This window comes from Artemia sp. Qi Xiang Cuo, chromosome 19, assembly GCF_049724085.1.
Source record: "Artemia sp. Qi Xiang Cuo chromosome 19, ASM4972408v1, whole genome shotgun sequence".
Lineage (NCBI taxonomy): Eukaryota > Metazoa > Arthropoda > Branchiopoda > Anostraca > Artemiidae > Artemia > Artemia sp. Qi Xiang Cuo.
This window is the reverse complement of record NC_142812.1, coordinates 48,400,009-48,425,253: the sequence shown is the minus strand read 5'-3', so window position 1 is coordinate 48,425,253 and position 25,245 is coordinate 48,400,009. Positions and strand designations below refer to the sequence as shown.

At 33.8% G+C, this 25,245-nt stretch overlaps 1 protein-coding gene across 1 annotated transcript in view; it reads right to left on the bottom strand.

Moving 5' to 3' along the window:
* LOC148940938 (uncharacterized) overlaps nt 1-24,935 on the bottom strand; it is a 584,432-nt gene extending 559,497 nt beyond the window's left edge. The window contains exons 1-3 of the mRNA XM_089105116.1: nt 24,878-24,935; nt 11,384-11,553; nt 5,378-5,521 (exon numbers count right to left, since the gene is read on the bottom strand). Of these exons, the coding sequence (XP_088961242.1) occupies nt 5,378-5,521; nt 11,384-11,553; nt 24,878-24,935 (372 nt within the window). The remainder of the gene's footprint in view (nt 1-5,377; nt 5,522-11,383; nt 11,554-24,877) is intronic.
* Nucleotides 24,936-25,245: the final 310 nt, after the last annotated feature.

The following is a 25,245-nucleotide window of genomic DNA, read 5'->3' as shown; positions in this document are numbered from 1 at the left end:
AGTTTTAATGTCGCTCCTTACTTTCAGTTTAAAAAACTTGTTTTTTTTATTTAATTAAAAGTAAAGATCGAATTCAGGACGTGAACCGAGCAGAAATCGCCTTATACGTAACATCAAACCTAAAACAAGCAGGAATTACATAAAGGCTATATTCATAATTACTTATTTATACATTTATATAATTTAATTATATTATATATAACTTTAATTGCATATAATTTAATTACTTTGAATAAACGTTTATATAATTGGATGAATATAAATATACATTTACATACAATTTTATATGTTTTATTATTACCTTGCCAATTTTATACCTTACCGATTTTGAATTGAAGTTATCAAGTATTTTGCAGTAGGTTTCATCAATACATGGCTAAATGTAGAAAGAGAAAATCCAAGACAGAATGTCCAAGAAATTGAGAGGCAAATATTTAAATGGCTGCACGGATAAATGGCAGGAGTAAGTATGACTCTCTTATTGGACAAATACTAGGCAGGTTACATTTTGGAAAGACACGCCTGCCTAGAGTCTCATGCAGGTTAACCAAGAATTTAAAATTGGTGTAGAACCGTTAGATTGCCTGGAATGAGAAAAAAATTAGGCACACCCACATATGGTCTTAAGAAGGTTGACCAAGAATTTAGAATTGACATAGAACCATTAATTTGCTTCAAATAACAGGCAAACAATCGTTTAAAGCCATCTTCATCTTCCAAATAGTATCTATTTGTTGCCTAAGCTCAGCCCCACATTCTGAGAATTCAATTTTTAACAAATGTTTCAAATTTTTTGGTCACTTGCCTGAGACTCTGGGCGGATGGGCGTCCTCAAATATTGTCCCAAATTCCTCTCTCAATTTAGCATTTGTTCACGAATGCCCAACGTCTCCAATCACTTTCCAAATAGTATCAATTCATTGCCTCAGTTCAGTCCAGCAATCAGAGCATTTTTTGTAGTTTTTATTTTTTTGTTTTTTTGGCTTCTTAAGAACATAAAAAGCCAAAATATAACTATAATATTTTTTAAGCCACCGTTATCTTGGATATTACAAATAAAAACGACATTTCGCTATTTTTGATAATTGTTTTTTATTTGTAGATATAAAGAAAATAAAAATCCTGATTTTATTTTTAATTTTTGCATTTTATTTTCCACAGTCCATACTTTTATTTCATTTTCAAACTTGACACAATAACAAAGAATAAAAAGTACACAAGTCTGCACTTTACCCTATCCGAACTGAAAATCTGATGACCCCTTAATACGAGCAAAGCAAAATTTTCTAAAATAATAAAATCGAAATAAATTTACCAGAGAAATCTTCTGTTGAAGACCATCTTTTCAAAAATTTCTTGAATTAGAGATTCGTCACCAACAGGAGCTGATATAGTATAAACCAAACTTAATGTGTGAAACAATGACATGTCACTGGGCTAGAAAAAAACATAAAACACTGAGTTTCAGTTCATCCCATTATCTTGTGAACTTTCAGAGGTCAATTTGATTAAGTCCCCAAAAAAACTCCTTTACAATTAATAATAAAGTTCTGAAAAAGATCTTGTAAAAACTAGGGAATGAAGTTACATAACATACTATTAATCCTTGTCCTTTATAAAATCTGTTAATTAGTTCTTATTAATTAGTCCTTACTATTATTAGTCCATACTGTTAATTAGTCCATTAAATAATCCTTTTTTGATATTAATCCTTCGTTTAAAGGAATATCCTTCTGAGCATAAAAATCAAAAAAAAAATCAAGTGGTTGAAAAACCCAAAAAGGGAAAAAATATAAACATGCATTCATCAATTTATGCATTATTTCAAATTTATCCACTTAATAAGATTACAAATTTACTTCGTTTTAAGTGGTGATAAGAAAAGAAAAACGCTATTATAACATATAATGGAATATATAAAGATGTATCAAAGTGCATATAATTTGCACTTTGATAATAAAAAATGACTGGATTGTCAGTTTAATAAGCATATAATGATATTTATTCCTTGAAGTTTTAATAGTTTCTGATTTATTATAATAAAAAAATGAAACCATTTTCAATGTGTTTTGTTTTCAGTAAAGTACAAATTATGATCTGGTCTTGAGAATACATCGGGGTTGTCAGCCCTGCTCATGTTAATTTTTGATCGTTATAAGTTTGACTCGGTTATTTACTGTAATTTCTGTTCGTTTTGAGTTTCATTTCTTTATTAATGGTGATTTGTGGTAGTTTTACACTTGAAAGTTTATTTGAATTTATTTCTGTCCATTTTTGTCTTAATGGAGCTATTTACTCTTCTTTGAAAAACTTGTTTTGTCAAAAAGTTTTTAAAACTAACTTCTGTTCGTTTTATTATTGACATCGCCTTTTTCATGAAAAAAAAATTCTATTTTTTCGATTTTTTTTTAAGAATCCATATTTTGGCAATCTTTTTTTATTTTGAAAAAAACTTTTTCAAAAATTTTAAATTTTGACATAATATTGTTTAATTTAAGTTTATAAATCCTGAAATATACCTGAAAAACAAAACCTAATATCCTTTCCAAAAACATTCATCTATGCTGTTTGACAACTTGGATTTACCTAAAATCTTATGATTTATTTAAATTGTAAGAGCTAAAGGAGTAATAATGGTGGCCCTGAAAGTTTCAAATTTATATCCCAGTCGTTCTCGGTATATTACCGAAGTTTCTTATTGGAAAACATACATAAAGTATCGTTTGATTAAATTCTAAAGCAAGATTTAGTTTCAAATCATAATGTGCAAATTATATAATTAGTGGATCTTGAAAACCCAACATCCCTAGAGACACAGCTGCTGGACTGTTATACTATGCTGAACAAAGTGGCTGTATCAAATTTTGATTGGATGTGTTTGGAAAATCAATGGGCTTGGGAGGAAGGCTGCTTGCCCTCATATCTCTTTTTGCTGTTAAATAGAGCAGTAGAACTTTTAATCTTGAATCGATTGGGCTCCTTCAAAAGGTTCAATGACATTTTTAGCTCTTATAGAGCGGCTCTGCTTTGAATATTTCTTGTTTTCCCTTTTGAAAACCTTCATGCATATAGCTTTTTCATTATTTGAAACTAAACGTTCCCGAAAAGTTTCTCTTAAACATCCTTAGCGTCACTAGCTACAGTAAACGTAATGGTAGTATATATATTATATATATATATATATATATATATATATATATATATATATATATATATATATATATATATATATATATATATATATATATATATATATATATATATATATATATATATATATATATATATATATATATATATATATATATATATATATATATATATATATATATATATATATATATATATATATATATAATATATATATATATATTCTCTAAAATTTTCTTCAGATCATCATTATATTATACAGCCAGCACGCACATTTCTAATGAATCTAGATACGAATATTTCTAATCAATCGCTGGCTATTGGTGAATATGACATACGCTGAGCATTTGACTCGGGCATACATCCGCAGATAATGCTAGAACTACGGAAAAATAGTGTTGACCCAGCTATTTTTCGATCTCTTTATGATCTATATGGCCAAATAAATTTGTGTTTATGCATTCCTAATGCAGAACCCACTAGGAAAATCCCTGTAAAAAAATATAGAAAATATGTTACGACTTCTTCGCCAAAGCTGTGTATTGATAGTGTTTCCGAGATGCAGTCCAAAGTCACTACAAGCTGTATTCTAAGAAGAATAGATGTGATAGAAGCAACATGGCAACCCTGAACTGTTATACAATACGTAACGTTTTTATAATAACCCTCCCAACGAAATAAAAACCTTAGAAAAAAAATCGGAGCTAACACGCAAAAAATCAAACGTATCTTGGGGTTGGGTCTTTTACAAACGCGCTGGCTAGGATAACAGCGCAGGGTTGCCATATTGCCATTCTCATTACTTATATGTCACACCTCTTAAATAAGTTACATCTTTTGTTACGAATGTCAGTTAAAAATTTTTTTAATAAAAAAATTTTTTTAATTTACGCTATATGAAATAATCAATTTATTTATCAAAAAAAAAAATTGTGAAAGTTAATGATAGTGAAACACTGCATCAATTAACGATAAAGAAAAATATATTACATTGATATATATTGTGACCAAACTAATAAATAAATACATGAATAAATATTATAAACAAACAAATAAAATAAATTTTTCCTTTTTTTAAAGTAGTGTGTATATTTTGCCTAAGTTCTGGGCGGAATTCTGTTTGTGGGAGTAGGAAAAGAGGGGAGAGTCAACACTTTGGAATAAAATAAAATAAAATAAAATCTAATAAAAATCAAAACAAATGAAAAAAATAAATGCACAACAAGTTTCTCTCTACAAATGTAGGTAGTAATTTGAGCTACCTCTGTCATGGCAAGAGTGAAATCCAGTCTTTTTTTTTAGTTTCCACCTTTTTTCATTTTAGTGAAGGCCTAATCTTTATTTATTTAAATCTTTATTTAATATTCACTACAGTTTATATCTTATAGCAGAAACTAAAAACTATAGTGGAAAAAAAAGTGAAATTATTTTGCTAATTTGGACAAGAATGAATTCTCTAAGTGTAAACTCTATCTTAGAAAATTACGGAAAATCGGCGATTCATTTTTTAATAAAAACAACTTCGTATGCTATTATGCAGTTTCAGGCATTAATTATCGTCAAATTATAACAACAATAAATAATAAAAAAATGAAAAAGTAAAAGCTGTAGAAAAATCAGGACAGACTACTCTAAAAAAAAGAGCATAAAACACATCTTTCACTTGAAGATGTATTTGTCTTTGATATTAAACAAATTTTTAAGTTTCAAATTTTTAATGTTGAAAAGCGTTGTCATATTAAACAATTAGGATACTGTTTTATTAACTAATAAGTAGCTAATCTTCTTCGTAATTCAATGTAGCAGCACTGACGAAGATGTTGTGCTCTGAAACAACCCAACAACTGAAACACAATTTTGAAACAATCGAAAGATGCGGTTTTTATGCATGACTAAACCTGAGCACCGTTGCCACCTGCTAAAAACAATTCACTAGATGTTAGTGATATTTTGGTTGATTCATTTATTTTCTTCAATAATTTATTTATTTACTTGCATATTTAGTTATTGGTGTTTTTAAGCACTATAAGAAATCAATAAAAATAGTGATAATTCACAAGAGTTGGCAACCCTGGACATGAGGCATTAAATATATTTTATTTTTTTCTCTTCGACACTTCAAAATGAAGTTCAGTTGTTTTATATATTGCCTTTCTGCAGGTACAAGTTAATATACTGTCGCTACCGTGACAATCATAAAATCCAACAAGTTTATCTTAAACATTACCTGTGACTCGATTGAAAGCTTCAATATCCAATAGATCAGATCAACTTCGAATTTTGCAAACCAATGATCTGACAACGAGAAACCAAAATCAGTTGATTTTTTCAGATATTTCAATACAGACTGGGATTTCCACAAGTCTTGAACCTAAAAAAAATACTTTATAATACGCTTGAATTACCTTATAAGCTCAATATCGGAGCTAATTTTCAAGAAAGGATAGTACAATATAGGGTCAATGGCAAAGATTGGGGGAGGTTCTATTTGCCTCTTACCCTAGATCACAGCTCTAGATTTAAAAAAATCTATTATTTTGGTATTTCTACTGAAAAACTGCCATTTTTTAATTGTTATTGAAAAAATTCAAAGAAAGCAGTATCCCACCCCCTAGATGTAAAAATATATCCCCTCCTGGCTAGCTTTTAAAAAAACATACCCCCTTCCCGCGTGAACTGGCACCACTGTATAAGGCTCTGTTCACTAACACTTAATTAATCAAATTGATTAATATTTTTATTTCAGAAAAAAACTATATAACTATTTATGGCAGCTTATACAGGAAGAGGGCTATTATGGACAATCCTTTGTTAAGACATAAAGAAGCTTCCATAAAAAATCTTTATAAAAAAAAACAAGAAAAAGAAAAAAAACTTCATGTTGTTAACACAGGAAGCGGAATCGACATAAATGATTTATGCCAGTTCCGCTAAACACAGATAAAAATTTAAAAAAAAAATATGGTTTCAATCTACTGGGACATTATGACACAACTTCTTATTATGTTAGAGATTATAGGCTGTTCAGTTAAGATTATTTATCCCTCTTCATTTTTCTCTGTATCTAGAGGCGGGTTAAACTACTACAAATGAATACTAATTATATGTACTGTAACAGGACCTGGGCTTCCAAGCACTCGATAATCCCGATGTATATTTTGAGCTCAATACTCTTTATGAGGGTGTGATCAGAAGGGCATTTAATTGTAGTAGTTTGTGGTGGTTGAGGCACTTTAACCATTTATTTTGAAAAATATGCTGTGCATGCGTTGGCACATTCAGCACAAACGAACGAGACTACTAACAGTGATTGAGGCCTTCTGATATCATAGGCAGGCACACACAAACGACAGAGAAACAGATTTGAGAGTGAAGAAGAATTGCTTCACTTCATGTAAAGTGCTTGAGAAGTGCTTGAAGTGAAGAAGTGAAGTGCTTGAGAAGTGAAGTGAAAGAGACGTGCTTGAGAGTGACGAAGAGATTCAGAAACCTTGGAAATGTCAATGGAATAAACAATACGGTTACAAATGTGTTCAGACTGAGACAATTTAATACAACTTGAGGCAGGTATGCATAATATGATTAAATCTGCCTTTGCAGAGAAACACACTTGATGCCCCCGGACAATATCTTCCGTGGAAAATAACCCCGTGGAAACCCCCCTCCCCCGGTCCATAGTCCCCCAGGAAATCCTTCCCATGGACAATACGGCTGTCCAACTTTGATAATTTTTTTTTAGTTTTGTTTTCTTTATTTTCCGGTGGGGGTAGGAATTTCGATACTTGTGTGTGATCAGCCCCTCACCCCAGTTTAATCGGTATAACACTCGATAACAACCGGTTTCTCCGTAATTTTATTTCAGCTTAATACGAGACCAGACAAAGACAAGTGCCCTGGGCTATATATTTGCACATAAAGCGGGGGGGGAAATTGGTGTAACAGTATGACACCAGAAAAAAATTCGTAAGGCAAAAAATCAATAAAAAGTTTAAAAAGTGTGACGGCCTCCCCCAAATACTTCACCCCCCTCCCTAATGGGCTCAAATTTGTTTCTTAACTAACTATGAAACTAACGACCACACCGGTTTGTTCTCGAATTTTCCGCAGCGTATACTTTAGAGAGTGGCTCATAATACACAAGTACCAACCATTTGGTCCGTGTGACTTATCATAGCCACATTCGAGTTGATTCGAAGTAACATTTTCCGGGGGGTAATAAACGGGGGGCTAAACTACAGCCACTGTCAAAAAGGAATGCAAACATCTGTTAAATGTTATTAATACATAGTTCGAGGGTATTTTAATTACAATGCCTTTCAAGAAGGGCCAGAAAAGTTGCACGGCAGCTTTGCATTCTACATCCTTCACAAAAATTATATTGTTTATCGCCGTGATGACAGGTCATACTAATTTCATAATCAGGGGCTCCCCACTAGTTAAATAAATAGTTGTCTATCTATATGAGTCACAAGAATCCGGACCTTTACATTTTTTTAGAATTACACACTACTAGCGCATCAGGTATATGCTGCTGGGCGATAGAGTCCTCGAATAAGATGTAATGGTGTTAGAACAATTTTGTTCCCCCGTAAATCAGATGTTTGGGTTATAAGCCGCCAGAACGTGATACTTTGCCTGGTTTTAAAAGGTTAACATGAGTCTGAATAACTGCCAGTGTACAATTAAGGTACTATTATGGCCTAACTTTGCTAAATAACCCAAAAGTGTATTTCGATATGCCGCCTTAAGAAGAGGTGGATGATCAGAAAACAAGGAGAAGAAATGACACCCAAGAGCCCATATCAACCTGACTGCCCTCAGATAAAGAATATGAGGTAAATTTTGACTCGTGACACCCCAACATCTCAGTGTTGATTTTTTATTGTAAGTATTATTTGCAATCTTTGATTGCAGCTTTAATGCAGTTTCCATTACTGCAAAGTTTTTTTTAAATATACAGTTCGCAAATTTGATGATGTGAAATAAACTACATGACCTTGGATAGTCACAATCGGCGTAAATATAAAACCAGAAGTTGTGTTTATGTTTAGCACACTGAAGTTTGACGTCTTCACTCGACCCTTTTATAACGTATACCAACTCAAAGCTTGGCTAAAGGAAAAGAAACAGAAGCAAAGACCTTGACTGAATGAGCTAACTCCACCAAGTAAAATCCAAATCGAGATCGTTTCCGTTAATGGACGTACGTAAAAAATGAAATGACATCAGGATTTTCGACAACTTAGAATGTAGTGTAGTCAGATATAGAGAGAGATCATAGGGACCCCAGCAAGGCTTACAAGATAAAAATTGTCTATTTGCAAAAACCACTAGACTTTTGCACGTTTGCGCATAAAGAGGCAGAGAAAAGTAATTTTAAATTGCACGTGGAGTTTTTCGCTTTTTAGTAAACTAATTTAACCTAAAAAATTGTTACACATTTTCCTGGTAGGTTCTTTTAGGACTACTTGTATTTCGGAGTGTTACAAAATCGTTTAACAAAAGAACACGGCTCTGATTTTGGTAGTCGAAAAACGTCACAAGGTCGGGGTGAAAGTATCATTTGAGTAAGCGGTGCAGTCTCACTTTTAAGATCCGTGCTAAAATCACCTGAAATAAACAATGACTTATTTGCGGACCCTATCTTATGGATAGATTTACAAAGCAGAGCACAAGGTGCGGTATGTTTAGACTAGATCTCATTTCTGTAGTTCAATGGCATATACACATCACAGCACAAGAACCAAAATCAACCCGAAATATATACATCGGAATATTCTAGAAAGCCAATGGAAAGCTTCTTATCCTCTACACGGACTGGGCCACCGGAAGTACGACCAGAGTTGGTGGTCTGAAAAAAGAGCGTGGTCACACGCGAAATTGCCTTCTGTTAAAAATTATAATGACTCAAAGGGTTTTTAGTAAAACACACAATTTTGTAGCTGCTAGAAATACCTTCAAGAGTCCCAAATCTGTAATGAGCCCCGTTAATATTTTGATAAAATGATTTTACAAACGATCTAGATATCAGCACCATCTAGAACTTAAGCACAGGCAGACATCATGCTGAACTTTTTCTGAGGGACTTTGACCGAGGAGTTCCGGATATATCAAGATATTGCTACGGTGTTTCCCTCCGCAATTATCACATTAAACAAGCTGAGCTATGCATGCTTGGTCCTTTTTATTGCGATCACCTGCACAATAATTAAATTTAAGAGGATTCTTGCAGTCACTTGCAAAATACCGAATCCTTAACACTTAAGGCACTACTTAGGCTTATCAATTGGCAGAATCACCTGTGATGGGAAGTATTCGATCTTGACCTCAAATTTAATAAGTTGATAAGCCAAAACTGACGCAGCTGAGAATAGCAACAGATTAGTGAGTAATTAATAGCACTCAGAATCTGAGAGCAAAATCATTTTCTAGAATAATCACTCCAAGAAAAACACTATTAAAGACTATCAAACTAAAACAAATGAAACCTAAGAAAAAAGGTCTTAATTTTTTTTTTCTGGAGAGCTACGTGATGTTTTCTAAATTTGCCTTAAACGATTCTTCCCCATTTTACGATTCCCATACCCAGGAAAAATTTCAAGTTAGGAGCTATTACTACTTCGGAGCTAAAGACTGCTGATCACGAAAAAAGCTGCAAAACCCGTATTCTCATTCCACAACACAATTATGCCGGTGCTTCTGCTAACAATTCTGAAAATTTCAATGAAAATGGCTGGGTTTTCAGAAAGATGAAATGGTATTTCGGTGAAAAATTGGGGACGATAGAATAAATTCTTAGCCAGGGCGTCAGCCAATAGCTTTTACTAACATACGAGGTGAAAAGATTCAAGATTCGTTTATTTAAAATAGCTCTCATAGTATTGGCAAAAGCCTCAGCTAAATTACGCTATTTCTTAAAACATGGGAAAATAAAAACTAAGCATGATTGAGCAACACAGGAAAAACAAAACACTAAGCATGATTAATGACATTTGTATAAAACGGAATAAAACAATTGCTTTACGGCGATTGCTGAACATCTACGTCTACATTTTGGCGTCAAGCAGGTAATGTCATCTGGAATTTTGAGTTTAACGAAGATAGATAGCACGGAGACCAAGCAAAATGAATTAGCCTTGTGTAATGTGGCTTTTTTGTATCGGATCGTCATGATTAATGCACTTAATGAATGCACTAAGACTGTTTCCATTATTATAAATATTATTGAAATACTAACTATATGACAAGCTAAGATAGGACGTAAAACCTCAATATAACCTGCAGCTGGTGCGAGAAGAGGATTCAAATGGATAATGCTTTGTTCAAACATAAAGGAATTTCCGTCCGAAATATTAAAAAAAATCTTTAAAAAGTAGATGAGAATAGCGACAGATTAGTGGGTAATTAATAGCACTCAGAATTTTAAAGTAAAATCTTACTACTGATTTAAAAATAATTCAAATAAAAACAAAATTAAATATTATGACACTTTCTACTTTCGGAATAATAAAAAAATAATTAAAAACTAAAAAAAAAATAACAATAATATACACATTTACATGACAGTATAAAATAGAACGTAAAAAAATAACTACGTTCTCCCAAAAAAATGAAAAAAAAATGTCAAAATAAGGGTATAATATAATTTTGCTTTCAGGTTAATCAGGTTAAATTTTTAGAATGAATTGCAGGTCATTTTTTAGTCTTTTTAATTCGATTATACGTTTTTCAGTTAATGTAATTTCATGTTATAAATATGAAAAGAAAGTGAAAAAATGTATGAGCATTATTCTATGATTGCAAGACTTATAAACCATTAAATATAAATCTAATAGTTTTGTTTGTTGATTGAGATTTTTGTTGCTAAGTAACGGAGGGTCAATCTGAGTCTCAGTGCCCCGGCCGTATCCAGGGGGGAGGGGATTTAATCACCCTTCCCCTGAAATGGTTGTTCGACTCATAAAAACGTTATAAAAATAACTATAAACAAATTGTTGATGCGTTCTTTCAAGTATTGTTTTTAACCCCCCCCCCTCCCTCCGAAAAAAATCTTTTGTAATTCAGAGCCTTTTGGAAAATTCATGGCTCCAATATTCATGTCACCAAATTTTTTGCATTTTCTAATTTATTATGGTTTGCCATCAACGGTTAATCTAACTTATCTTGGCTTTCCCAATATAGCTTCGCGCCCACTCGGTATTCTAATAATACAAACTCTCTTCAATCTACTTACTGATAAGACGGATATCCTACTAATTTGACAAAGTTCAAATGCCAGCCTAAGAAGTGATGACAGGACAGAGACGGGTGAACTTTCAGTGATAATTGGGGATACATTTCCACCCCATGTTACAGAACCCAGGCTTGGTAGATTCGGTAGGTCCCTCTGTGAGCCAGATACAGCTGATAAATCAATGACTGATTTCACGTTACAATAAAAAAGAATTGAAACAACTAAGTATATAAAAAAGAGTAGAGGCAAAGTAAGAAGAAAGAGTATAAACAAAGAGCAGAGATAAACCAAGTAAAAACCTAGAAACTAAAATAGTACCAAACAAATTGCAAACTCTCCTACTTACCGAGTTTCAGTGCTGTTTTTACGAATTATAAGTTCTGTGGTGTGTTAGCATTATATATTCTCTCTGTTTTCAATTTGTTTCTTCAGTTGTTATACTTTTTTTGTTATACGTCCATGCATTTAGATTGGTTCTTGTTTTTACAAATTGTAAAATCTTTTGTTTGCTCTTTCTCTCTCTTTCCTTACATTCTCTAGTCCCTCTGTTTTCAAATTTTAACCCTCTGAACCCTATCAGACACAATGTTGAAAGTCACAATAACTAGGATTATCAAGAAAACTTATTCGTAGCCTCGTGGCTACGAATAAGTACCTTCGCAACTAATTAGGGAAGTAATATATTGGAGTTCATTCATGAGAGGGACAAGTTACATTCTTTTCTTAAACCACCATGTGCCACTAAAAAAGGTTACAAATATTGTTAGATATTTCTTTTACTTCAGTGCAAGTCTCTTGTAATTACTATTAGCTTCAACTGAAAGTAAATTGTTTGCCAAATTTCTAAGAGTCGTATCCAAGAGCACTATTTTTCACAATAATTAACAGTATATCCAGTGATTGAACAAGTTTATTGATGTACATTTCATCTTTATGGTGGTCAGAAATGACCAAAAAAATCAGAAAGTGTCAACTGTATCATTTCGCTTACAAAGATTTACAAAGTTATAAAGTTTGGCATGTAAAAACTCTAACAATGACTCACTAGACGAGACAGACCTATACTTACCAGACAAATTTGGACTTACCCAACATAGAAAACAGTGATTTACCAGAGCAGATCAAACAGTTTATCTAGATTTGTAGAGTTGAAAAATCTTGCTATATTTCTTTCAAATAGTTTTTTGGCTCTTGTGATAACCTGCACCATTTTGCAACTTGACTGCTTTGTTAAATATTTGAAGTATGTTGCGACAGCAGACAAAACAGAAGCGGCGGCACTTCTTCCCGCATCCTACAATCATAAAAAAATTCACAATAATGGAAAAATGGGAAAAATGAAGAATGTTATTAATTTTAGGAAAAAAAACTTCCAACCAACAAGCTATGGTAGCAGGGTCGTATCCAGAATTTTTTATGGGAGTGGATTTATAAAAGGATGTTTTCGGGGAGGGGGTTTATCAAAGGATTTTAGGGGAGGGTAAAAACGCTTAAAAATGTTTTATATTTATCTTCGTTACGTTTTGAAGAGTCGGACACACATTTCGTGGTAAGAGTTCAAACCCCCTAGCCCCCTCCCTTGGATACTGTTTTGTAAGCTAGCATTGTTTTTATGTCGAGGACAATTAATGAATAAAAGATATATATAGAGGGCAAAAAGGGATAGCCATCTTTACTACTGTGATACACAATCATAAATAATTCTGAAAAAAAATACATATGCTGTTACGCATTTTGTTTTCCATTGGCTTTCAAAGTAATCATACCAGCAACAAGCATGGGTAACGAGCATGGCAAAACAAGCAATGTCAAGTCTTTCTTGCGAAGTTTGGCACACTGGCTTCTCCTGGGAAGATTCAAATAAAATTGAATCGATCCAAAAAAAAGATAAAAATAAATCATAAAATGAATTCATCATTTCATATTTTTCATTTAACAAAACTCTTCAAATAAGTTTCAAAGAAAGTAGACTTCCTTGCTCTCTTACTCTAAATAAAAATTTAGGCTAGACATGCTTGTCTAGCAATAAAAAAACCTCGCCTTAAAAACCTTTTTCCCAAAAGAAAATCCCCACCCAGGTCTTACCAGCCTCGGACTATTTCTCAGCCCACTTCTACCTTGTCCCCCGGTCACTGTTTTACTTCTAGATACGAAAAAACTAGTATCTCGTACATTACAGAAAAAACTAACAAAACCTACCGCTTTTCTTTTATTATTTGTACAGGCATTACCTACGTTTATATATGCTCGCTCGTTTGGCTTCCTTTTTATGTTTTTATTGAATCTTTTAAATTTTTGAGTATTTAATAGTTGACTTAATTGCAACCTCTGACGTCCTATGGCCCATAAGCAATTTGATAAAACGATAGTTTCAAATAATGTATAATGAATGATTTATTCATTCGGTCAATTTAATTTTGCATTTTTTAGCCAGTTTAGAATGTACTGTTGTTTCTTACCTTTTTTGATCCTTTTGTCCTGTTTTTCTTTTTTGATCCTGAAACTTAAATTAGGCCCTTCGTGGCTCATGATGGCAATCTTTCGAAATAAATATCGTATCTGACAAAACTTTATTTTAAAACCTGAATACCCAGAATTACAAAGTGGTCTATCTTAACCAAATATGGAATAATTTGGGTAGGTCTGTTAATATGGGTATTGTAAACGGAAAAGGTATTCATCAGGTTATTCACTTAATTTGTGTTCTAGGGGTATTTTACTGTTTGTATTCTTATGGTATTTTGCCGTATTAAGCAATATATATTAAGCCATTGTATGTTAATTTTATAGATTTATTTATTTTTTATCCATACAAAGAAAAAGCAACAATGTGGAGCACAAATGATAATAATAAAAAAAAACAGAAAACAACTGTCATTCTGGGATGCATTTATTAAAGTGTAAGGGAGGGAACGGCATATTAAATAAACAATGAAATAATCAATTAACAACATTTTAGGTGAAGCAACAAAACGATTTTCAAAATCTAGGAGGGGGAGTACAATATCCTTGGGAACAAACCCAATACACAATAACTGATGCCACTGCTGCATAGTATATTTTCAATTGATCGTAGCATTTATTATGAGCCACATGGTATGCCATCACAAAAAATAAAAGAGATAAGTAAGAACGTTCTTATGGCCATTAATTTACTGTTTCAGTATCAACGGGATAAATCGGGAAGACAAAAGCTTACAGTTTCTGCAGTATGTAATGACATAAATAGTGCGCAGCAAACAAGCAAACAATATCTGTTATAGCTAATTACGCTTGTTGCTAATTGACTCTGCTAAATCATAATAAAACTTTTGCTTTTGCTAAAATTAATTACTTATGCAATGAATTTGTTACTGATTCAATAAAATTTTATTTCATTCGCTTGGTATGTGAACCCAATTAATCTTTCTAAATGTGTTTATCTAGATTCTCATTACTAAAAAATTCTCCAATCATCTTTGGCCCTTAGAAAAGGCTTGAGAACTTTAAATTTTATTGTTTTTATTGTTTTAAAAAGTAGAGTTGTGACAAAGAGTTAATTTTCTTCAAGGGAAAGAGTCAAACTTACACATCCGGAGAGTTAAGGGATATGGGCTATATAAAAATTTTTTCTATAAATATTTTTTTTTTCTGGGGGGGGGAGCTAACTCTAACCTAAAGGAGGGGGGGCCTCTCAAGTATATAACTTAAAAGACCACCCTACGGGCATGACAAAATTTAGGGAGGGGGAGGGTAGATACCCCCCTGAGTTTTTCTTTATAATGAAAATGGAATGTATATGCCTTAATGGAATGGAATTGTTAACATTTCGAATCAATCTTTAAAAAACAAAATTACACAAAAATCAAAATAAATAGTAACAAATTAGCATAAGTAATTCCCTTGAGCTTTCAGAAATAAAAACATAAAAGTGACTGAGGAATAAGCTTCATGTCTCGGATTTTCTACTTGTCACTTCAAATGGAAGGACTGGTCTTAGGAACTTTAGAAGAGACTCTTCCAATTTAAATTTTAAAGCTCTAAAGCCTTTTCTAAGGGCCAAAGATGGTTGGAGAATTTCTTAGTAAGGAGAATCTAGATAAACACATTTAGAAAGATTAATTGGGTTCACATACCAAGCGAATGAAATAAAATTTTATTGATTCGGTCACAGATTCTTCTGCTAAATTTTTTATTTTATCTGTTTGTTATTTTTATTGTTTGTTATTGATGGTTTCCCGTGTTGTTTGGCTTCTAGGGTGGTTTTCTGTTCAGATATTATTTACGTGTTTTCTTCGAACTTTTTCTTATAGCACTGAAGAAGGGAAACAGTTGTCCTCCCGAAATATCCGTTTTGTTTCAACCAGTATTTTCGTTGGCATTATAACATTTTTAGTGGCTAATATTTGTTTTAATAGCAGTTATCGAGTGGTTGTTTTAGATCTGGAAAATGCTTCTATTCTTGCTCTCTTTCGTAGAAATTGGCTGGGAATTCTTCATGTTGAATCCTTATAAATTGAGGGGTTAAGAGCTAAGGGTAGTTAGGAAAGTTTCGCTCGACAAAGGAATATATAATCGAAAGGGTCTTTGTAGTTTGTACCAAAGTCGTGGTACCCCAGTTATTCTTTTGCTTTCTTTTACTACCCATTTGTCTCGGAACAAGTAATCTAGTACCTCCCTCTACGATCACAACTCGCCATGTGTATGCAGGTTGTCAAAAGGGTGTAAGAACAATATCTTAGGAACAGTTTGATGTGTGAAGTCGAAACTAACATGGCTTATTGTGGTGGATCTTGAACTGACCAAAAGGAAATATTTGTATCTATTTACCCTCCAATCACTTTCGACCATTTAAAAAGGCAATAGCCCTTTGAATTACCAATCGAATGAGCCTGTTTGGAAGTTTCTACGAAAATGCCTTCTATAAAAACCTTATATGCTCCAGGGCATAACTTAAAACTCTTGACCTGGGGGTTGGGTGGAGTGTCCTCCTCAAAAATATATTTTTTATGAGGAAATAAACTGCGCTGAACAAAATGGCTATCTCAAAATTTTGATTGGATGTGTCTTGGGGAAAGATGGGTGTGGGGGGGGGGGGTAGTTGCCCTTCAATCATTTTCAACTATTAAAAAAGGCACTAGAACTCTCAATTTCCAATCGAATGATTCCCCTTTGAAGTTTCTACGACGACCCCTTCCGTATAAAGTGCCTCTGGAAAAAAAAAACAATAATAAAACATTGGAGCCGTATGGCCTTTACAATATGTTGATATTTTTTTTTTTACAGTTTATGTAGCTTGTTTTAAAATTTTTTTTTTTTGCTGAAACCCCCTTGTTTTGCGGTTTTTATTTTTCTTAACGATGATAATATTTTTAAAATATTTAATTTTTTTCTGAACTTCATTATCGTGATGATTTGAATTTAAATAATTCTTCTTTTATTTTACAGTGTATGTAACCTATTTTAAAATTGGAGATTTTTTTTTTTGCTGAAACCCGCTGGTATTGCGGTTTGACCATTTTTTTTTTTTATAGATTTTAAAACTCTTATTGAAAGTAATATTTTCTTTACCGATAGTTCTGTATAGTGATTTGATTTTTCATAATTCTTATAAATATTCTAAATTTTTATAACCTATATCAAAGTTAGGGATTTTTATTTTGCTGAACGCGGCTAATCTTGTTACACGAGTTCATTTTTTTCTGAACTTCTTTCTAGTGATGATTTGACTTTACTTGTTTTTTTTTACAGTGTATGTAGCCTATATTAAAATTGGAGATTTTTTTTTTGATGAAACCCGCTGGTATTGCGGCTTGACCATCAATATTTCTTATAGTTTTTTAAACTCTAATTGAAACTAATAATTTCTTTACCGACAGCTCTGTATAGTGATTCGATTTTTCATAATTATTATAAATATTCTAAATTCTTATAACCTATATCAAAATTAGGGATTTTCTTTTGCTGAACGCGGCTAAATGAGTTCATTTTCTTTCCGAACTTCATTCTCGTGATGTTTGACTTAAAATATTTTTTTTTTGCAATTTATGTAACCTCTATTAAAATTGGATATTTTTTTTGCTGACACTCTCTGGTATGGTGGCTCGACCTTCTATGTTTCTTACAGATTTTTAAACACTTATTGAAACTAATGTTTTCAATACCAACGCATCTATATAGGAATTCGATTTTTCTTCATTCTTATAAATTTTCTAACTTTTATTATAATTCATGGTTTTTTCTGATGAACTTTCATGATTTGACTTTTATTAATAATTGTAATTTTATAATCTCTATCAAAATTAGGGACTTTCTTTTGCGGAACGCTCCTAATAGTGCGACACGAGTTTTCACAGCTATGATAGTTTTCCTAACCCTTATTGAAACTAATGATTTTTTTTTGTTTCTATGTAGTGATTCAATGTGTTTAATTTTTTTTCTATATAGTGTTGCAATATGTTTAACTTGTTTTTGTTTCTATACAGTGTTTCAATGTGTTTCAGTGTTTAATTTTTTGTTTCTATATAGTGTTTCAATCCTTCAGGATTCTTGTAGATTTTCTACCTTTTATTAGAGTTGGAGAAGTTTTTTTTTGCTAAACAACATTAATATTTAGATTTTGTTTTTCAAAGTTTTTTCATATTTTCTAAATTTTTGTAAATTTATCTAATTTTTCTAGCGAAACAGTTCCTCCAATACAAGACTCATTACGACTTAGTATCGAAGTTTTAAATACATGGCGGACGTTTCTTTCATATAGTTCAACAGCCAGTAGCTGTAGCGGTCTCTTTCTTGTTATTATGAAGAATCTACTATTCGACCAGAGCCGGGTTTCTTTGAATTTGAAAACGGTTGAAAATATGTTCAACTATGTTCATGGAGCGGCGCTGTTGTATTTCGTTGAAACAATGATCTTTGTAGCTGGAAATTATGAAAGGCTTAACGAACTACAAAAGGTAGGCTGTCTAAAATAGATTTTTTTCAAATCCAACAAATTTTTCAAAGTGTTTCGTCAAGAAAGTGGCTTAACTTTTTCTGTGAACTGTCACGATTTGACTTTAATATTTTTATAATTTTTATAATCTCTATCAAAATTACGGAACTTTCTTTTCTGAACGCTGCTAATAATGCGACCCGAGAATGTTTCCGGATTTCCGGATTGTGTTTGCCGGATTTCCAAAAAAAAAGGAAAGTTTGAAAAATAGTGTTTAAAAGAGGAACCCAGAAAGGACAGGAGCGCTTCCCTTATTGATAGCAGACTGCACTGGTACTGACATACACTGTCTTGAACATACAAAATGCGCACTCAGGGACGTATTGACGTTAGCATATAAACGACCTTGACACAGGGTTGAATTTGTAATAAAGATGTTGCAGCTTACTTTGGAATAGGCTCCCAGGGAGGTAGTCTCAGGACAACAAACGTTTAAATGTTTGAACGATCGCTGTATTGCTAGCGATTGTTAGACGATGCTTGTATATGTCGTAGAAATATCCAGACTTCTGTATTTGTTTTCACTGTCTAATAAATGGACTTACCCCCATTTGAATGTTTACTTGTTCGTCATAGAAAGGCAATGCAGTCTAAAAAAAAAACCTAATTTAAGGTATTACGTGAAAATAGTAATCTCAGAAATCCGGTCTAACTGGTTGATCCCATTAAAACAAAATTCAACCGACATGATGCTAGGGGAAATCTACCGAAATGATTGACTATTGTCATATTAGGCCTTCAGTTTTTACCGGCCTGTTCCAATGAAAATTTCCACTACAACAATTTTAATCAGAATAATATCTTGTATTCGATGTTATATCACTTGTGTACTACTTTGAATTTGATAGAGTGATTTTCATGAAAATTATATGATTTTTAGGTGGAGTTTCCCTCTTTTTACATAAATAAGGCAAATTTTCTCAGGCTTTTAACTTTTGATTGGTAAGATGAAACTTGATAATAAATATATATTTGAAATAAGTAAAATAAAAATCCGATTCCTTTGATGTATCTATTGGTATTGAAATTCCGTTTTTTAGGGTTTCAGTTACTATTGAGCCGGGTCGTCTTGGATATGGGCAGAGAAGGGAGGATATAAACTTTACTTTTTTTTCAAAGGAGAATTTATCAACAAATTATATCGGTATCGTATTGGTACGATACCGATATATCGGTATCAGACCCCCAAATATCCAAATTGGTTGGGCCCTAGTTGTGACAACAACTGCATATTTCGTTGTCTACTAACAATATTTTTATATGATTTTATGATTCCTGGTACTATTTTTACTATGTCTATATATTTTTTTGCTATTAATGATAGTATTTTATTTTAGATTGTACTGTTTTTACTTTTTGTTGTTTTTCTCCCTTAGAATTTTACCTGTTGAAGTTCTATTTAATTAATCAACAGACCAGGTTTTTGAGATAACCTCCATCGGATACTATTCAAAAGAGAGCTACAATGTCTTTATAAAAAAATTTGATGTTTCTAAATAGATAAAAGTAGTCCGTCTTTGGGCTCTGAGAATACTGACTGGAGATACTGGACATACTGTACAATACTCAAATGCTTTCTAATATACATGCTGAGAATGCTGACTGGAGATACTGAACATTCTAGAGATTACTTATATGCTTTCTTCTGTACAAACATACTCACATATTGGCTTTCCTTTTATGCCATACTTCTGTACCATAACACCATAATTAGCCACTCATTTTCGTTGACCTAATTTAACCTTAGTTGACCTAATTGACCTTGTTTTTAGCAACCTGACCTTATTTGGAGCTTGCTGCCTTCCTATATGTTTCATAGATGAGTGGAAAATATTGTATTTATCTTTTTTACCATCTTAGCCTTACCTTGAGTTTTTACAGGAGTTTTTACCTGGACTCGAAGGTGATATCGAAATTCTGTATGGTAAAATTGCAAAAAACTGTGGGTATGCACAAAAAATTATGTATAGTGAAACATAAAAGGAAAATTACAAAGAATAGAAGAGTTTCAATAGTAAAAAAAAAAATCAAAAGAAAGAACTGCTTCCTATACAGATAATGCAACTTACACAAAAATGTGAATGATAGCAAACTCCTGCTAGATTTCCCCTCGTAATTTCTCTTAGAAAAGGTATCTTATTAAAACCATTTGAAGACCCTTGACTTAATGACAAACAATAAACAGCCAAATAATTTATTTATTATATCGGCATGAAACTTTCATATTAACTCTGTATACAACGTCCCCACGCCGGTTGCTATTACACCCCCCCCTTGTAGAGACCATTGAGAGAAAGTAATTATTATGTTTAAATTACACTTTCTTTGGATTTTTAGATTTGGTGTCAATTGTAAAAAAATAAAGAAAATAAATAAATAAAATTTAATATTATCATATATCCACTCGTATAACCATTTGAACTATCATAGGTAGCGCAATAGCACTGCCTTAGTAAAGAACGATGTTGGCACAGAATATTATTTATTTCTTTTTTTTTCAATACCAGGGCACTTCCTATCGAAGGAGTTGTCATAGAAACTTCAAAAAGGCCTCATTTGATTGGAAACTAGTGCCCTTTTTAATTGTCGAAAGTGATTGGAAGACAACTAACACCCCTTCCACACCCACCATTTCCCCAAACACATCCAATCAAACTTTGAGATAACCATTTTGTTCGTAGTTGATTTCAATAGACATTATGTTTTTGAGGAGGATACTCCCCCACAGCCCTCAGGGCAAGGGTTGTAAGTTACGCCTTGGGGGCATATAAGGTTATTATAGACAGCTTTGTTATAGAATCTTCAAAAAGGGCTCATTCGATTGGAAATTCAAAGGTCTAGGGCCCGTTTTAATAGTCGAAAGTGAATGGAGGGCAACTACCCCCCCACACACAGCTCTCAGGGTAAGGGTTGTAAGTTATGCCCTGGGGGCAAATAAGGTTTTTAAAGAAAGTGTTAACGTAGAAACTTCAACAAGAGCTCATTCGATTGGAAATTGAAAAGAATAGTGCCCTTTTGAACAGGCAAAAGTTATTGGAAGGCAACTAACAGCCCTCTCACGCCTACTATTTCCCCAAACACATTCAATCAAAATTTCGAGATAGCTATTTTGTGTAAAGCAGTTGCAAGTTCTGGAAATTATATCTGTGAGCAGGACATTCACCCCAGAGTCTTAAGGGCAAGGGTTATAAGTTACGCCCTGGCTGCATATACGGTTTTTATTGAAAGCTTTGTCACTAAAACTTGAAAAAGGGCTCATTGGGTTGGAAATTCAAAGAGCTGGTGCCCTTTTTAATAGTCGAAAGTGATTGGAGGGCAACCAACCCTCCTCACATGCCCACCATTTCCCCAAATACAAACAATCAAAATACTGAGATGGCCATTTTATTCAATGTAGTTGAAAGTTCTAGAAATTGGGTCTTTGAGGATAATAACCACACCAAACCCCTCAGGTCAAAGGTTGTAAGTTATGCCCTGGGGCCCTATAAGGTTTTTATAAAAAGTATTTTCGTAGAAAATGCAAAAAAGGTTGATTTAATTGAAAATCCAAATGGCAAGTGGACTTTATATTAGTTAAACTTGCTTGGAGAGGAACTAAGCCCTCTCTCACACCCTCTAATTTCCAAAACACAACAACTCAAAACTTGTAGCTAGACATTTTGTTGAACAGATTTGACAGGTGTGGACAGTCTCGCTTTGATGTTGAAACTCCCCTATAGTCCTCAGGGTACGGTGTGTAAGCTATATCCCGGGAGCATAACTTAGGTTATTATAGAACACTTCGTCGTAAAACTTCAAAAAGGGCTGAATCCATTGTAAATCGAAAGGGATAGTATCCTTTTTAATGGTTGAAAGTAATTGGAGGGCAACTAACCCCCCTCTCACTCCCGCCATTTCCCCAACACATGAAATCAAAATTTTGAGATATTCATTTTATCCAAGTTCTGGAAATTAGGTCTTTTAAGGATGATAACCCCCTCGGAGCCCTCAGGGCAAAGGGTGTGAGGTATACCTTGGGGGCTTATTAGGTTTTTGTATAAAAGGTTGTCGTATAAACTTCAAAAAAAACTAATTTGATTGGAAATTGAAAGGGCTTGTTCCCTTTTCAATTTTCGAAAGATATTGGAGATCAACTAACCCCCTCTCACTCCTCCCATATCCTCACATCTATCGCATAAAAATATTGAGACTGGTAGTTTCTTCAACGTGGGTGAATTTTCTGGAAACTATTATTGTGAGGATAACAACTCCCAAACACCCCTCAAGGCAATAGTGGGAAGTTAGGTCATTGGGGACGAGAAGGTTTTTCTAGACCGTGTTTTCGTAGAAAATTCAAATATGTCTTATTCGGTTTTACACTGAAAGGGGTATTACCGTGTTTACTAGTCGGAAGTGAGTGAAGGGAACCTAACCCCTCTCTAACACCCACCTCTCTCAGTTTCCCAAATCCATCCACTCCAAACAAAATACTTTGATAGAGATTTTTAAAATAAAATTCTATTCTATCCCTTATCTTCTAAATCAAAAGTTTTATATATCCATTTTGTTAAACGTAGATTAAATATATTGTAAATATTTTTTTTATAATGGCATCCCCCCCCCCACAGCCGTCAAGTCAACTGTGGTCAGGTATGCCCTGGGGAGAGATAAGGTTTTTTTTATAGGAAATGTTTTAGTAGAAACTTGAAAAAAGGCTCATTCAATTGGAAATTGAAAGGGCTAGGGCCCTTTTTAATGTGCTAGTCGAAACTGATTGGAGGGCAAATAAAACCCCTCTCACAACCACCAATTACCCAAAAACAACCAATCAAAATTTTGAGATAGTCATTTCTCTCAACGCATTTGAAAATTCTGAATATTATGTCTTTGAGGATCATAACCCCCTCCCCTACATACCCACCGCAGGCGTCAGGGCTGTTGCTGAACCTTCAAAAAGGGCAAATTAAATTATTGAAAGCGCTAGTGCCTTGTTTAATAGTCGAACATTATTGGAGGTAAACTAACGCCCTTCTCACGTCCACCATTTCCCCAAACATATCCAATCCAAAATTTGGGATAGACATTTTGTTCAACGTAGTTGAAAGTTCTAGAAGTTAGGTCTTTTCCAGCGTTGTCGTGGAAACTTCAAAAAGGACTCATTGAATTGGGAATTGAGAGGGCTAGTACCCTTAGTAATAGTCAAAAGCGATCGGAGGGCGAATGCCCCCCATACCCATCATTTCCTCAAAGACTGCCGATCAACATTTTGATATAGCAATTTTGTTGAACGTAGTTGAAGGCTTCTAAAATTATGTTTTAGAGTATGACAACCCCCCACAGCCCTCAGGGCTGAGGTTGTGAGTTATGCCCTGGGGGCATATAATGCCATATAAAAAGTGTTGTCGTAAAAAATTCAAAAAGGGTTCTTTCGATTAGAATTTGAGAGGGTTATTGTCAGTTTTAGCCGTCAAAAGCAATCAGCTGGAGAATCCCCCCCCACGCCCATCCTGTCCCCAAATATGGCAGATTCACACTTTTATATTGCCCTTTTGTTCAACGTAGTTGAAATGTCTGGAAAATATGCATTTTAGAATGACAACCCCCCCCGCACCCCACAGGGTAAGGGTTATCAGCTATGCCCTGGGGACATATAGGGTTCTTATAGAAAGTATGGTTATATAAACTTCAAAGGTGGCTCATTGGATTGGTAATCAGATGCTCTAGTACTCCTTTTAAGAGTCAAAGTGATCAGAGGGAAGTTACCCTCTCCCCCCTACACACACGTCATATTGTCCCGAATCCGTTTAATAGAAATTTTGAGATAGCCATTCTATTCAAAATAGTCTAAATATAATATAAGAAGGCTTTTGGGGTTGAGGCAAACCCCAGAGATTAGGGGCAAGGGTTGTAAGTTATGCCCAAGGGGTATTAAAGGTTTCTATGAAAGGGATGGCTGTTTAACCTCAGAACAGGCTCAGTCTTTTTCAGGGAAAAAGACTATGTCAATATAAAACGAACAGAAATCAATCAAAAAAAACTTTTGGCACAAAATAATAAACAGATAAACTGGTGGCAACCCTGGTGAAACAAATAAGGAAAATATATTTTGACATTTAACTAGTTTTGAATAAGATTTTGGTATTTTTTTGGGATAATTTTGAAACCAGTTTTATAATTGTGATTTTCCAAGTAAGTGAATACTTTTTTTCCAGTTAAGAAGAGCCATTTTTTAGGAATCCGGTGTGTTTATTGGATGCGCACGCGCTGATTGCGTGATTTTTGGCCGCGCAGCGTTGCCATTCGTGTTTGTGAGTTTGGTTTTCGGGCGCGAAAAAAAGGTCAAAATCGGCGTGTGTATATGTGTATGTTTCTTCTTAATAAGTGAAGTCCTGTGGACTGATTGGATCGCTTGGGACCAAGCAGAAGAGGGGTGAGAACCTGCCGGAAGCGCCGTATTGGTACCTGCCGGTTAATTAGCCTTAAATTGCAGGGAACAGGTGAGCAGGTCTCGACGCTTCCCTTGCTCCCGGTGATCGACGTACGCTCCGAGCATTCATTCCTGCCCACCGACTGTGATTTTTGGACGCTTTGCTGTTTCATTCCGCGGGTGAAATGGGGACTGATTCGAGAGAGATAAAAATGATCTATAATCCTGTCCTGAACTTTGTTTATCGTGCGAATAAGGCGGGAAACGCAAGTGTAGATATTATCTCGAAAGCGACACAATATTATAAGCCTGATATACTGTTGAAAGCCAAGGAAATTATCTGGCCGTTGGCTGGAAAGACTACTCGTGTGTCAGAGCGTGTCAAGGCGCTTGATATTGTGACTGATCTGATCGGAGCTGTTCGGCAGTGTGACGAAAAGAAAATAGCTCTTCCTAAGTTTGTCATATATGAACCGGATGAAG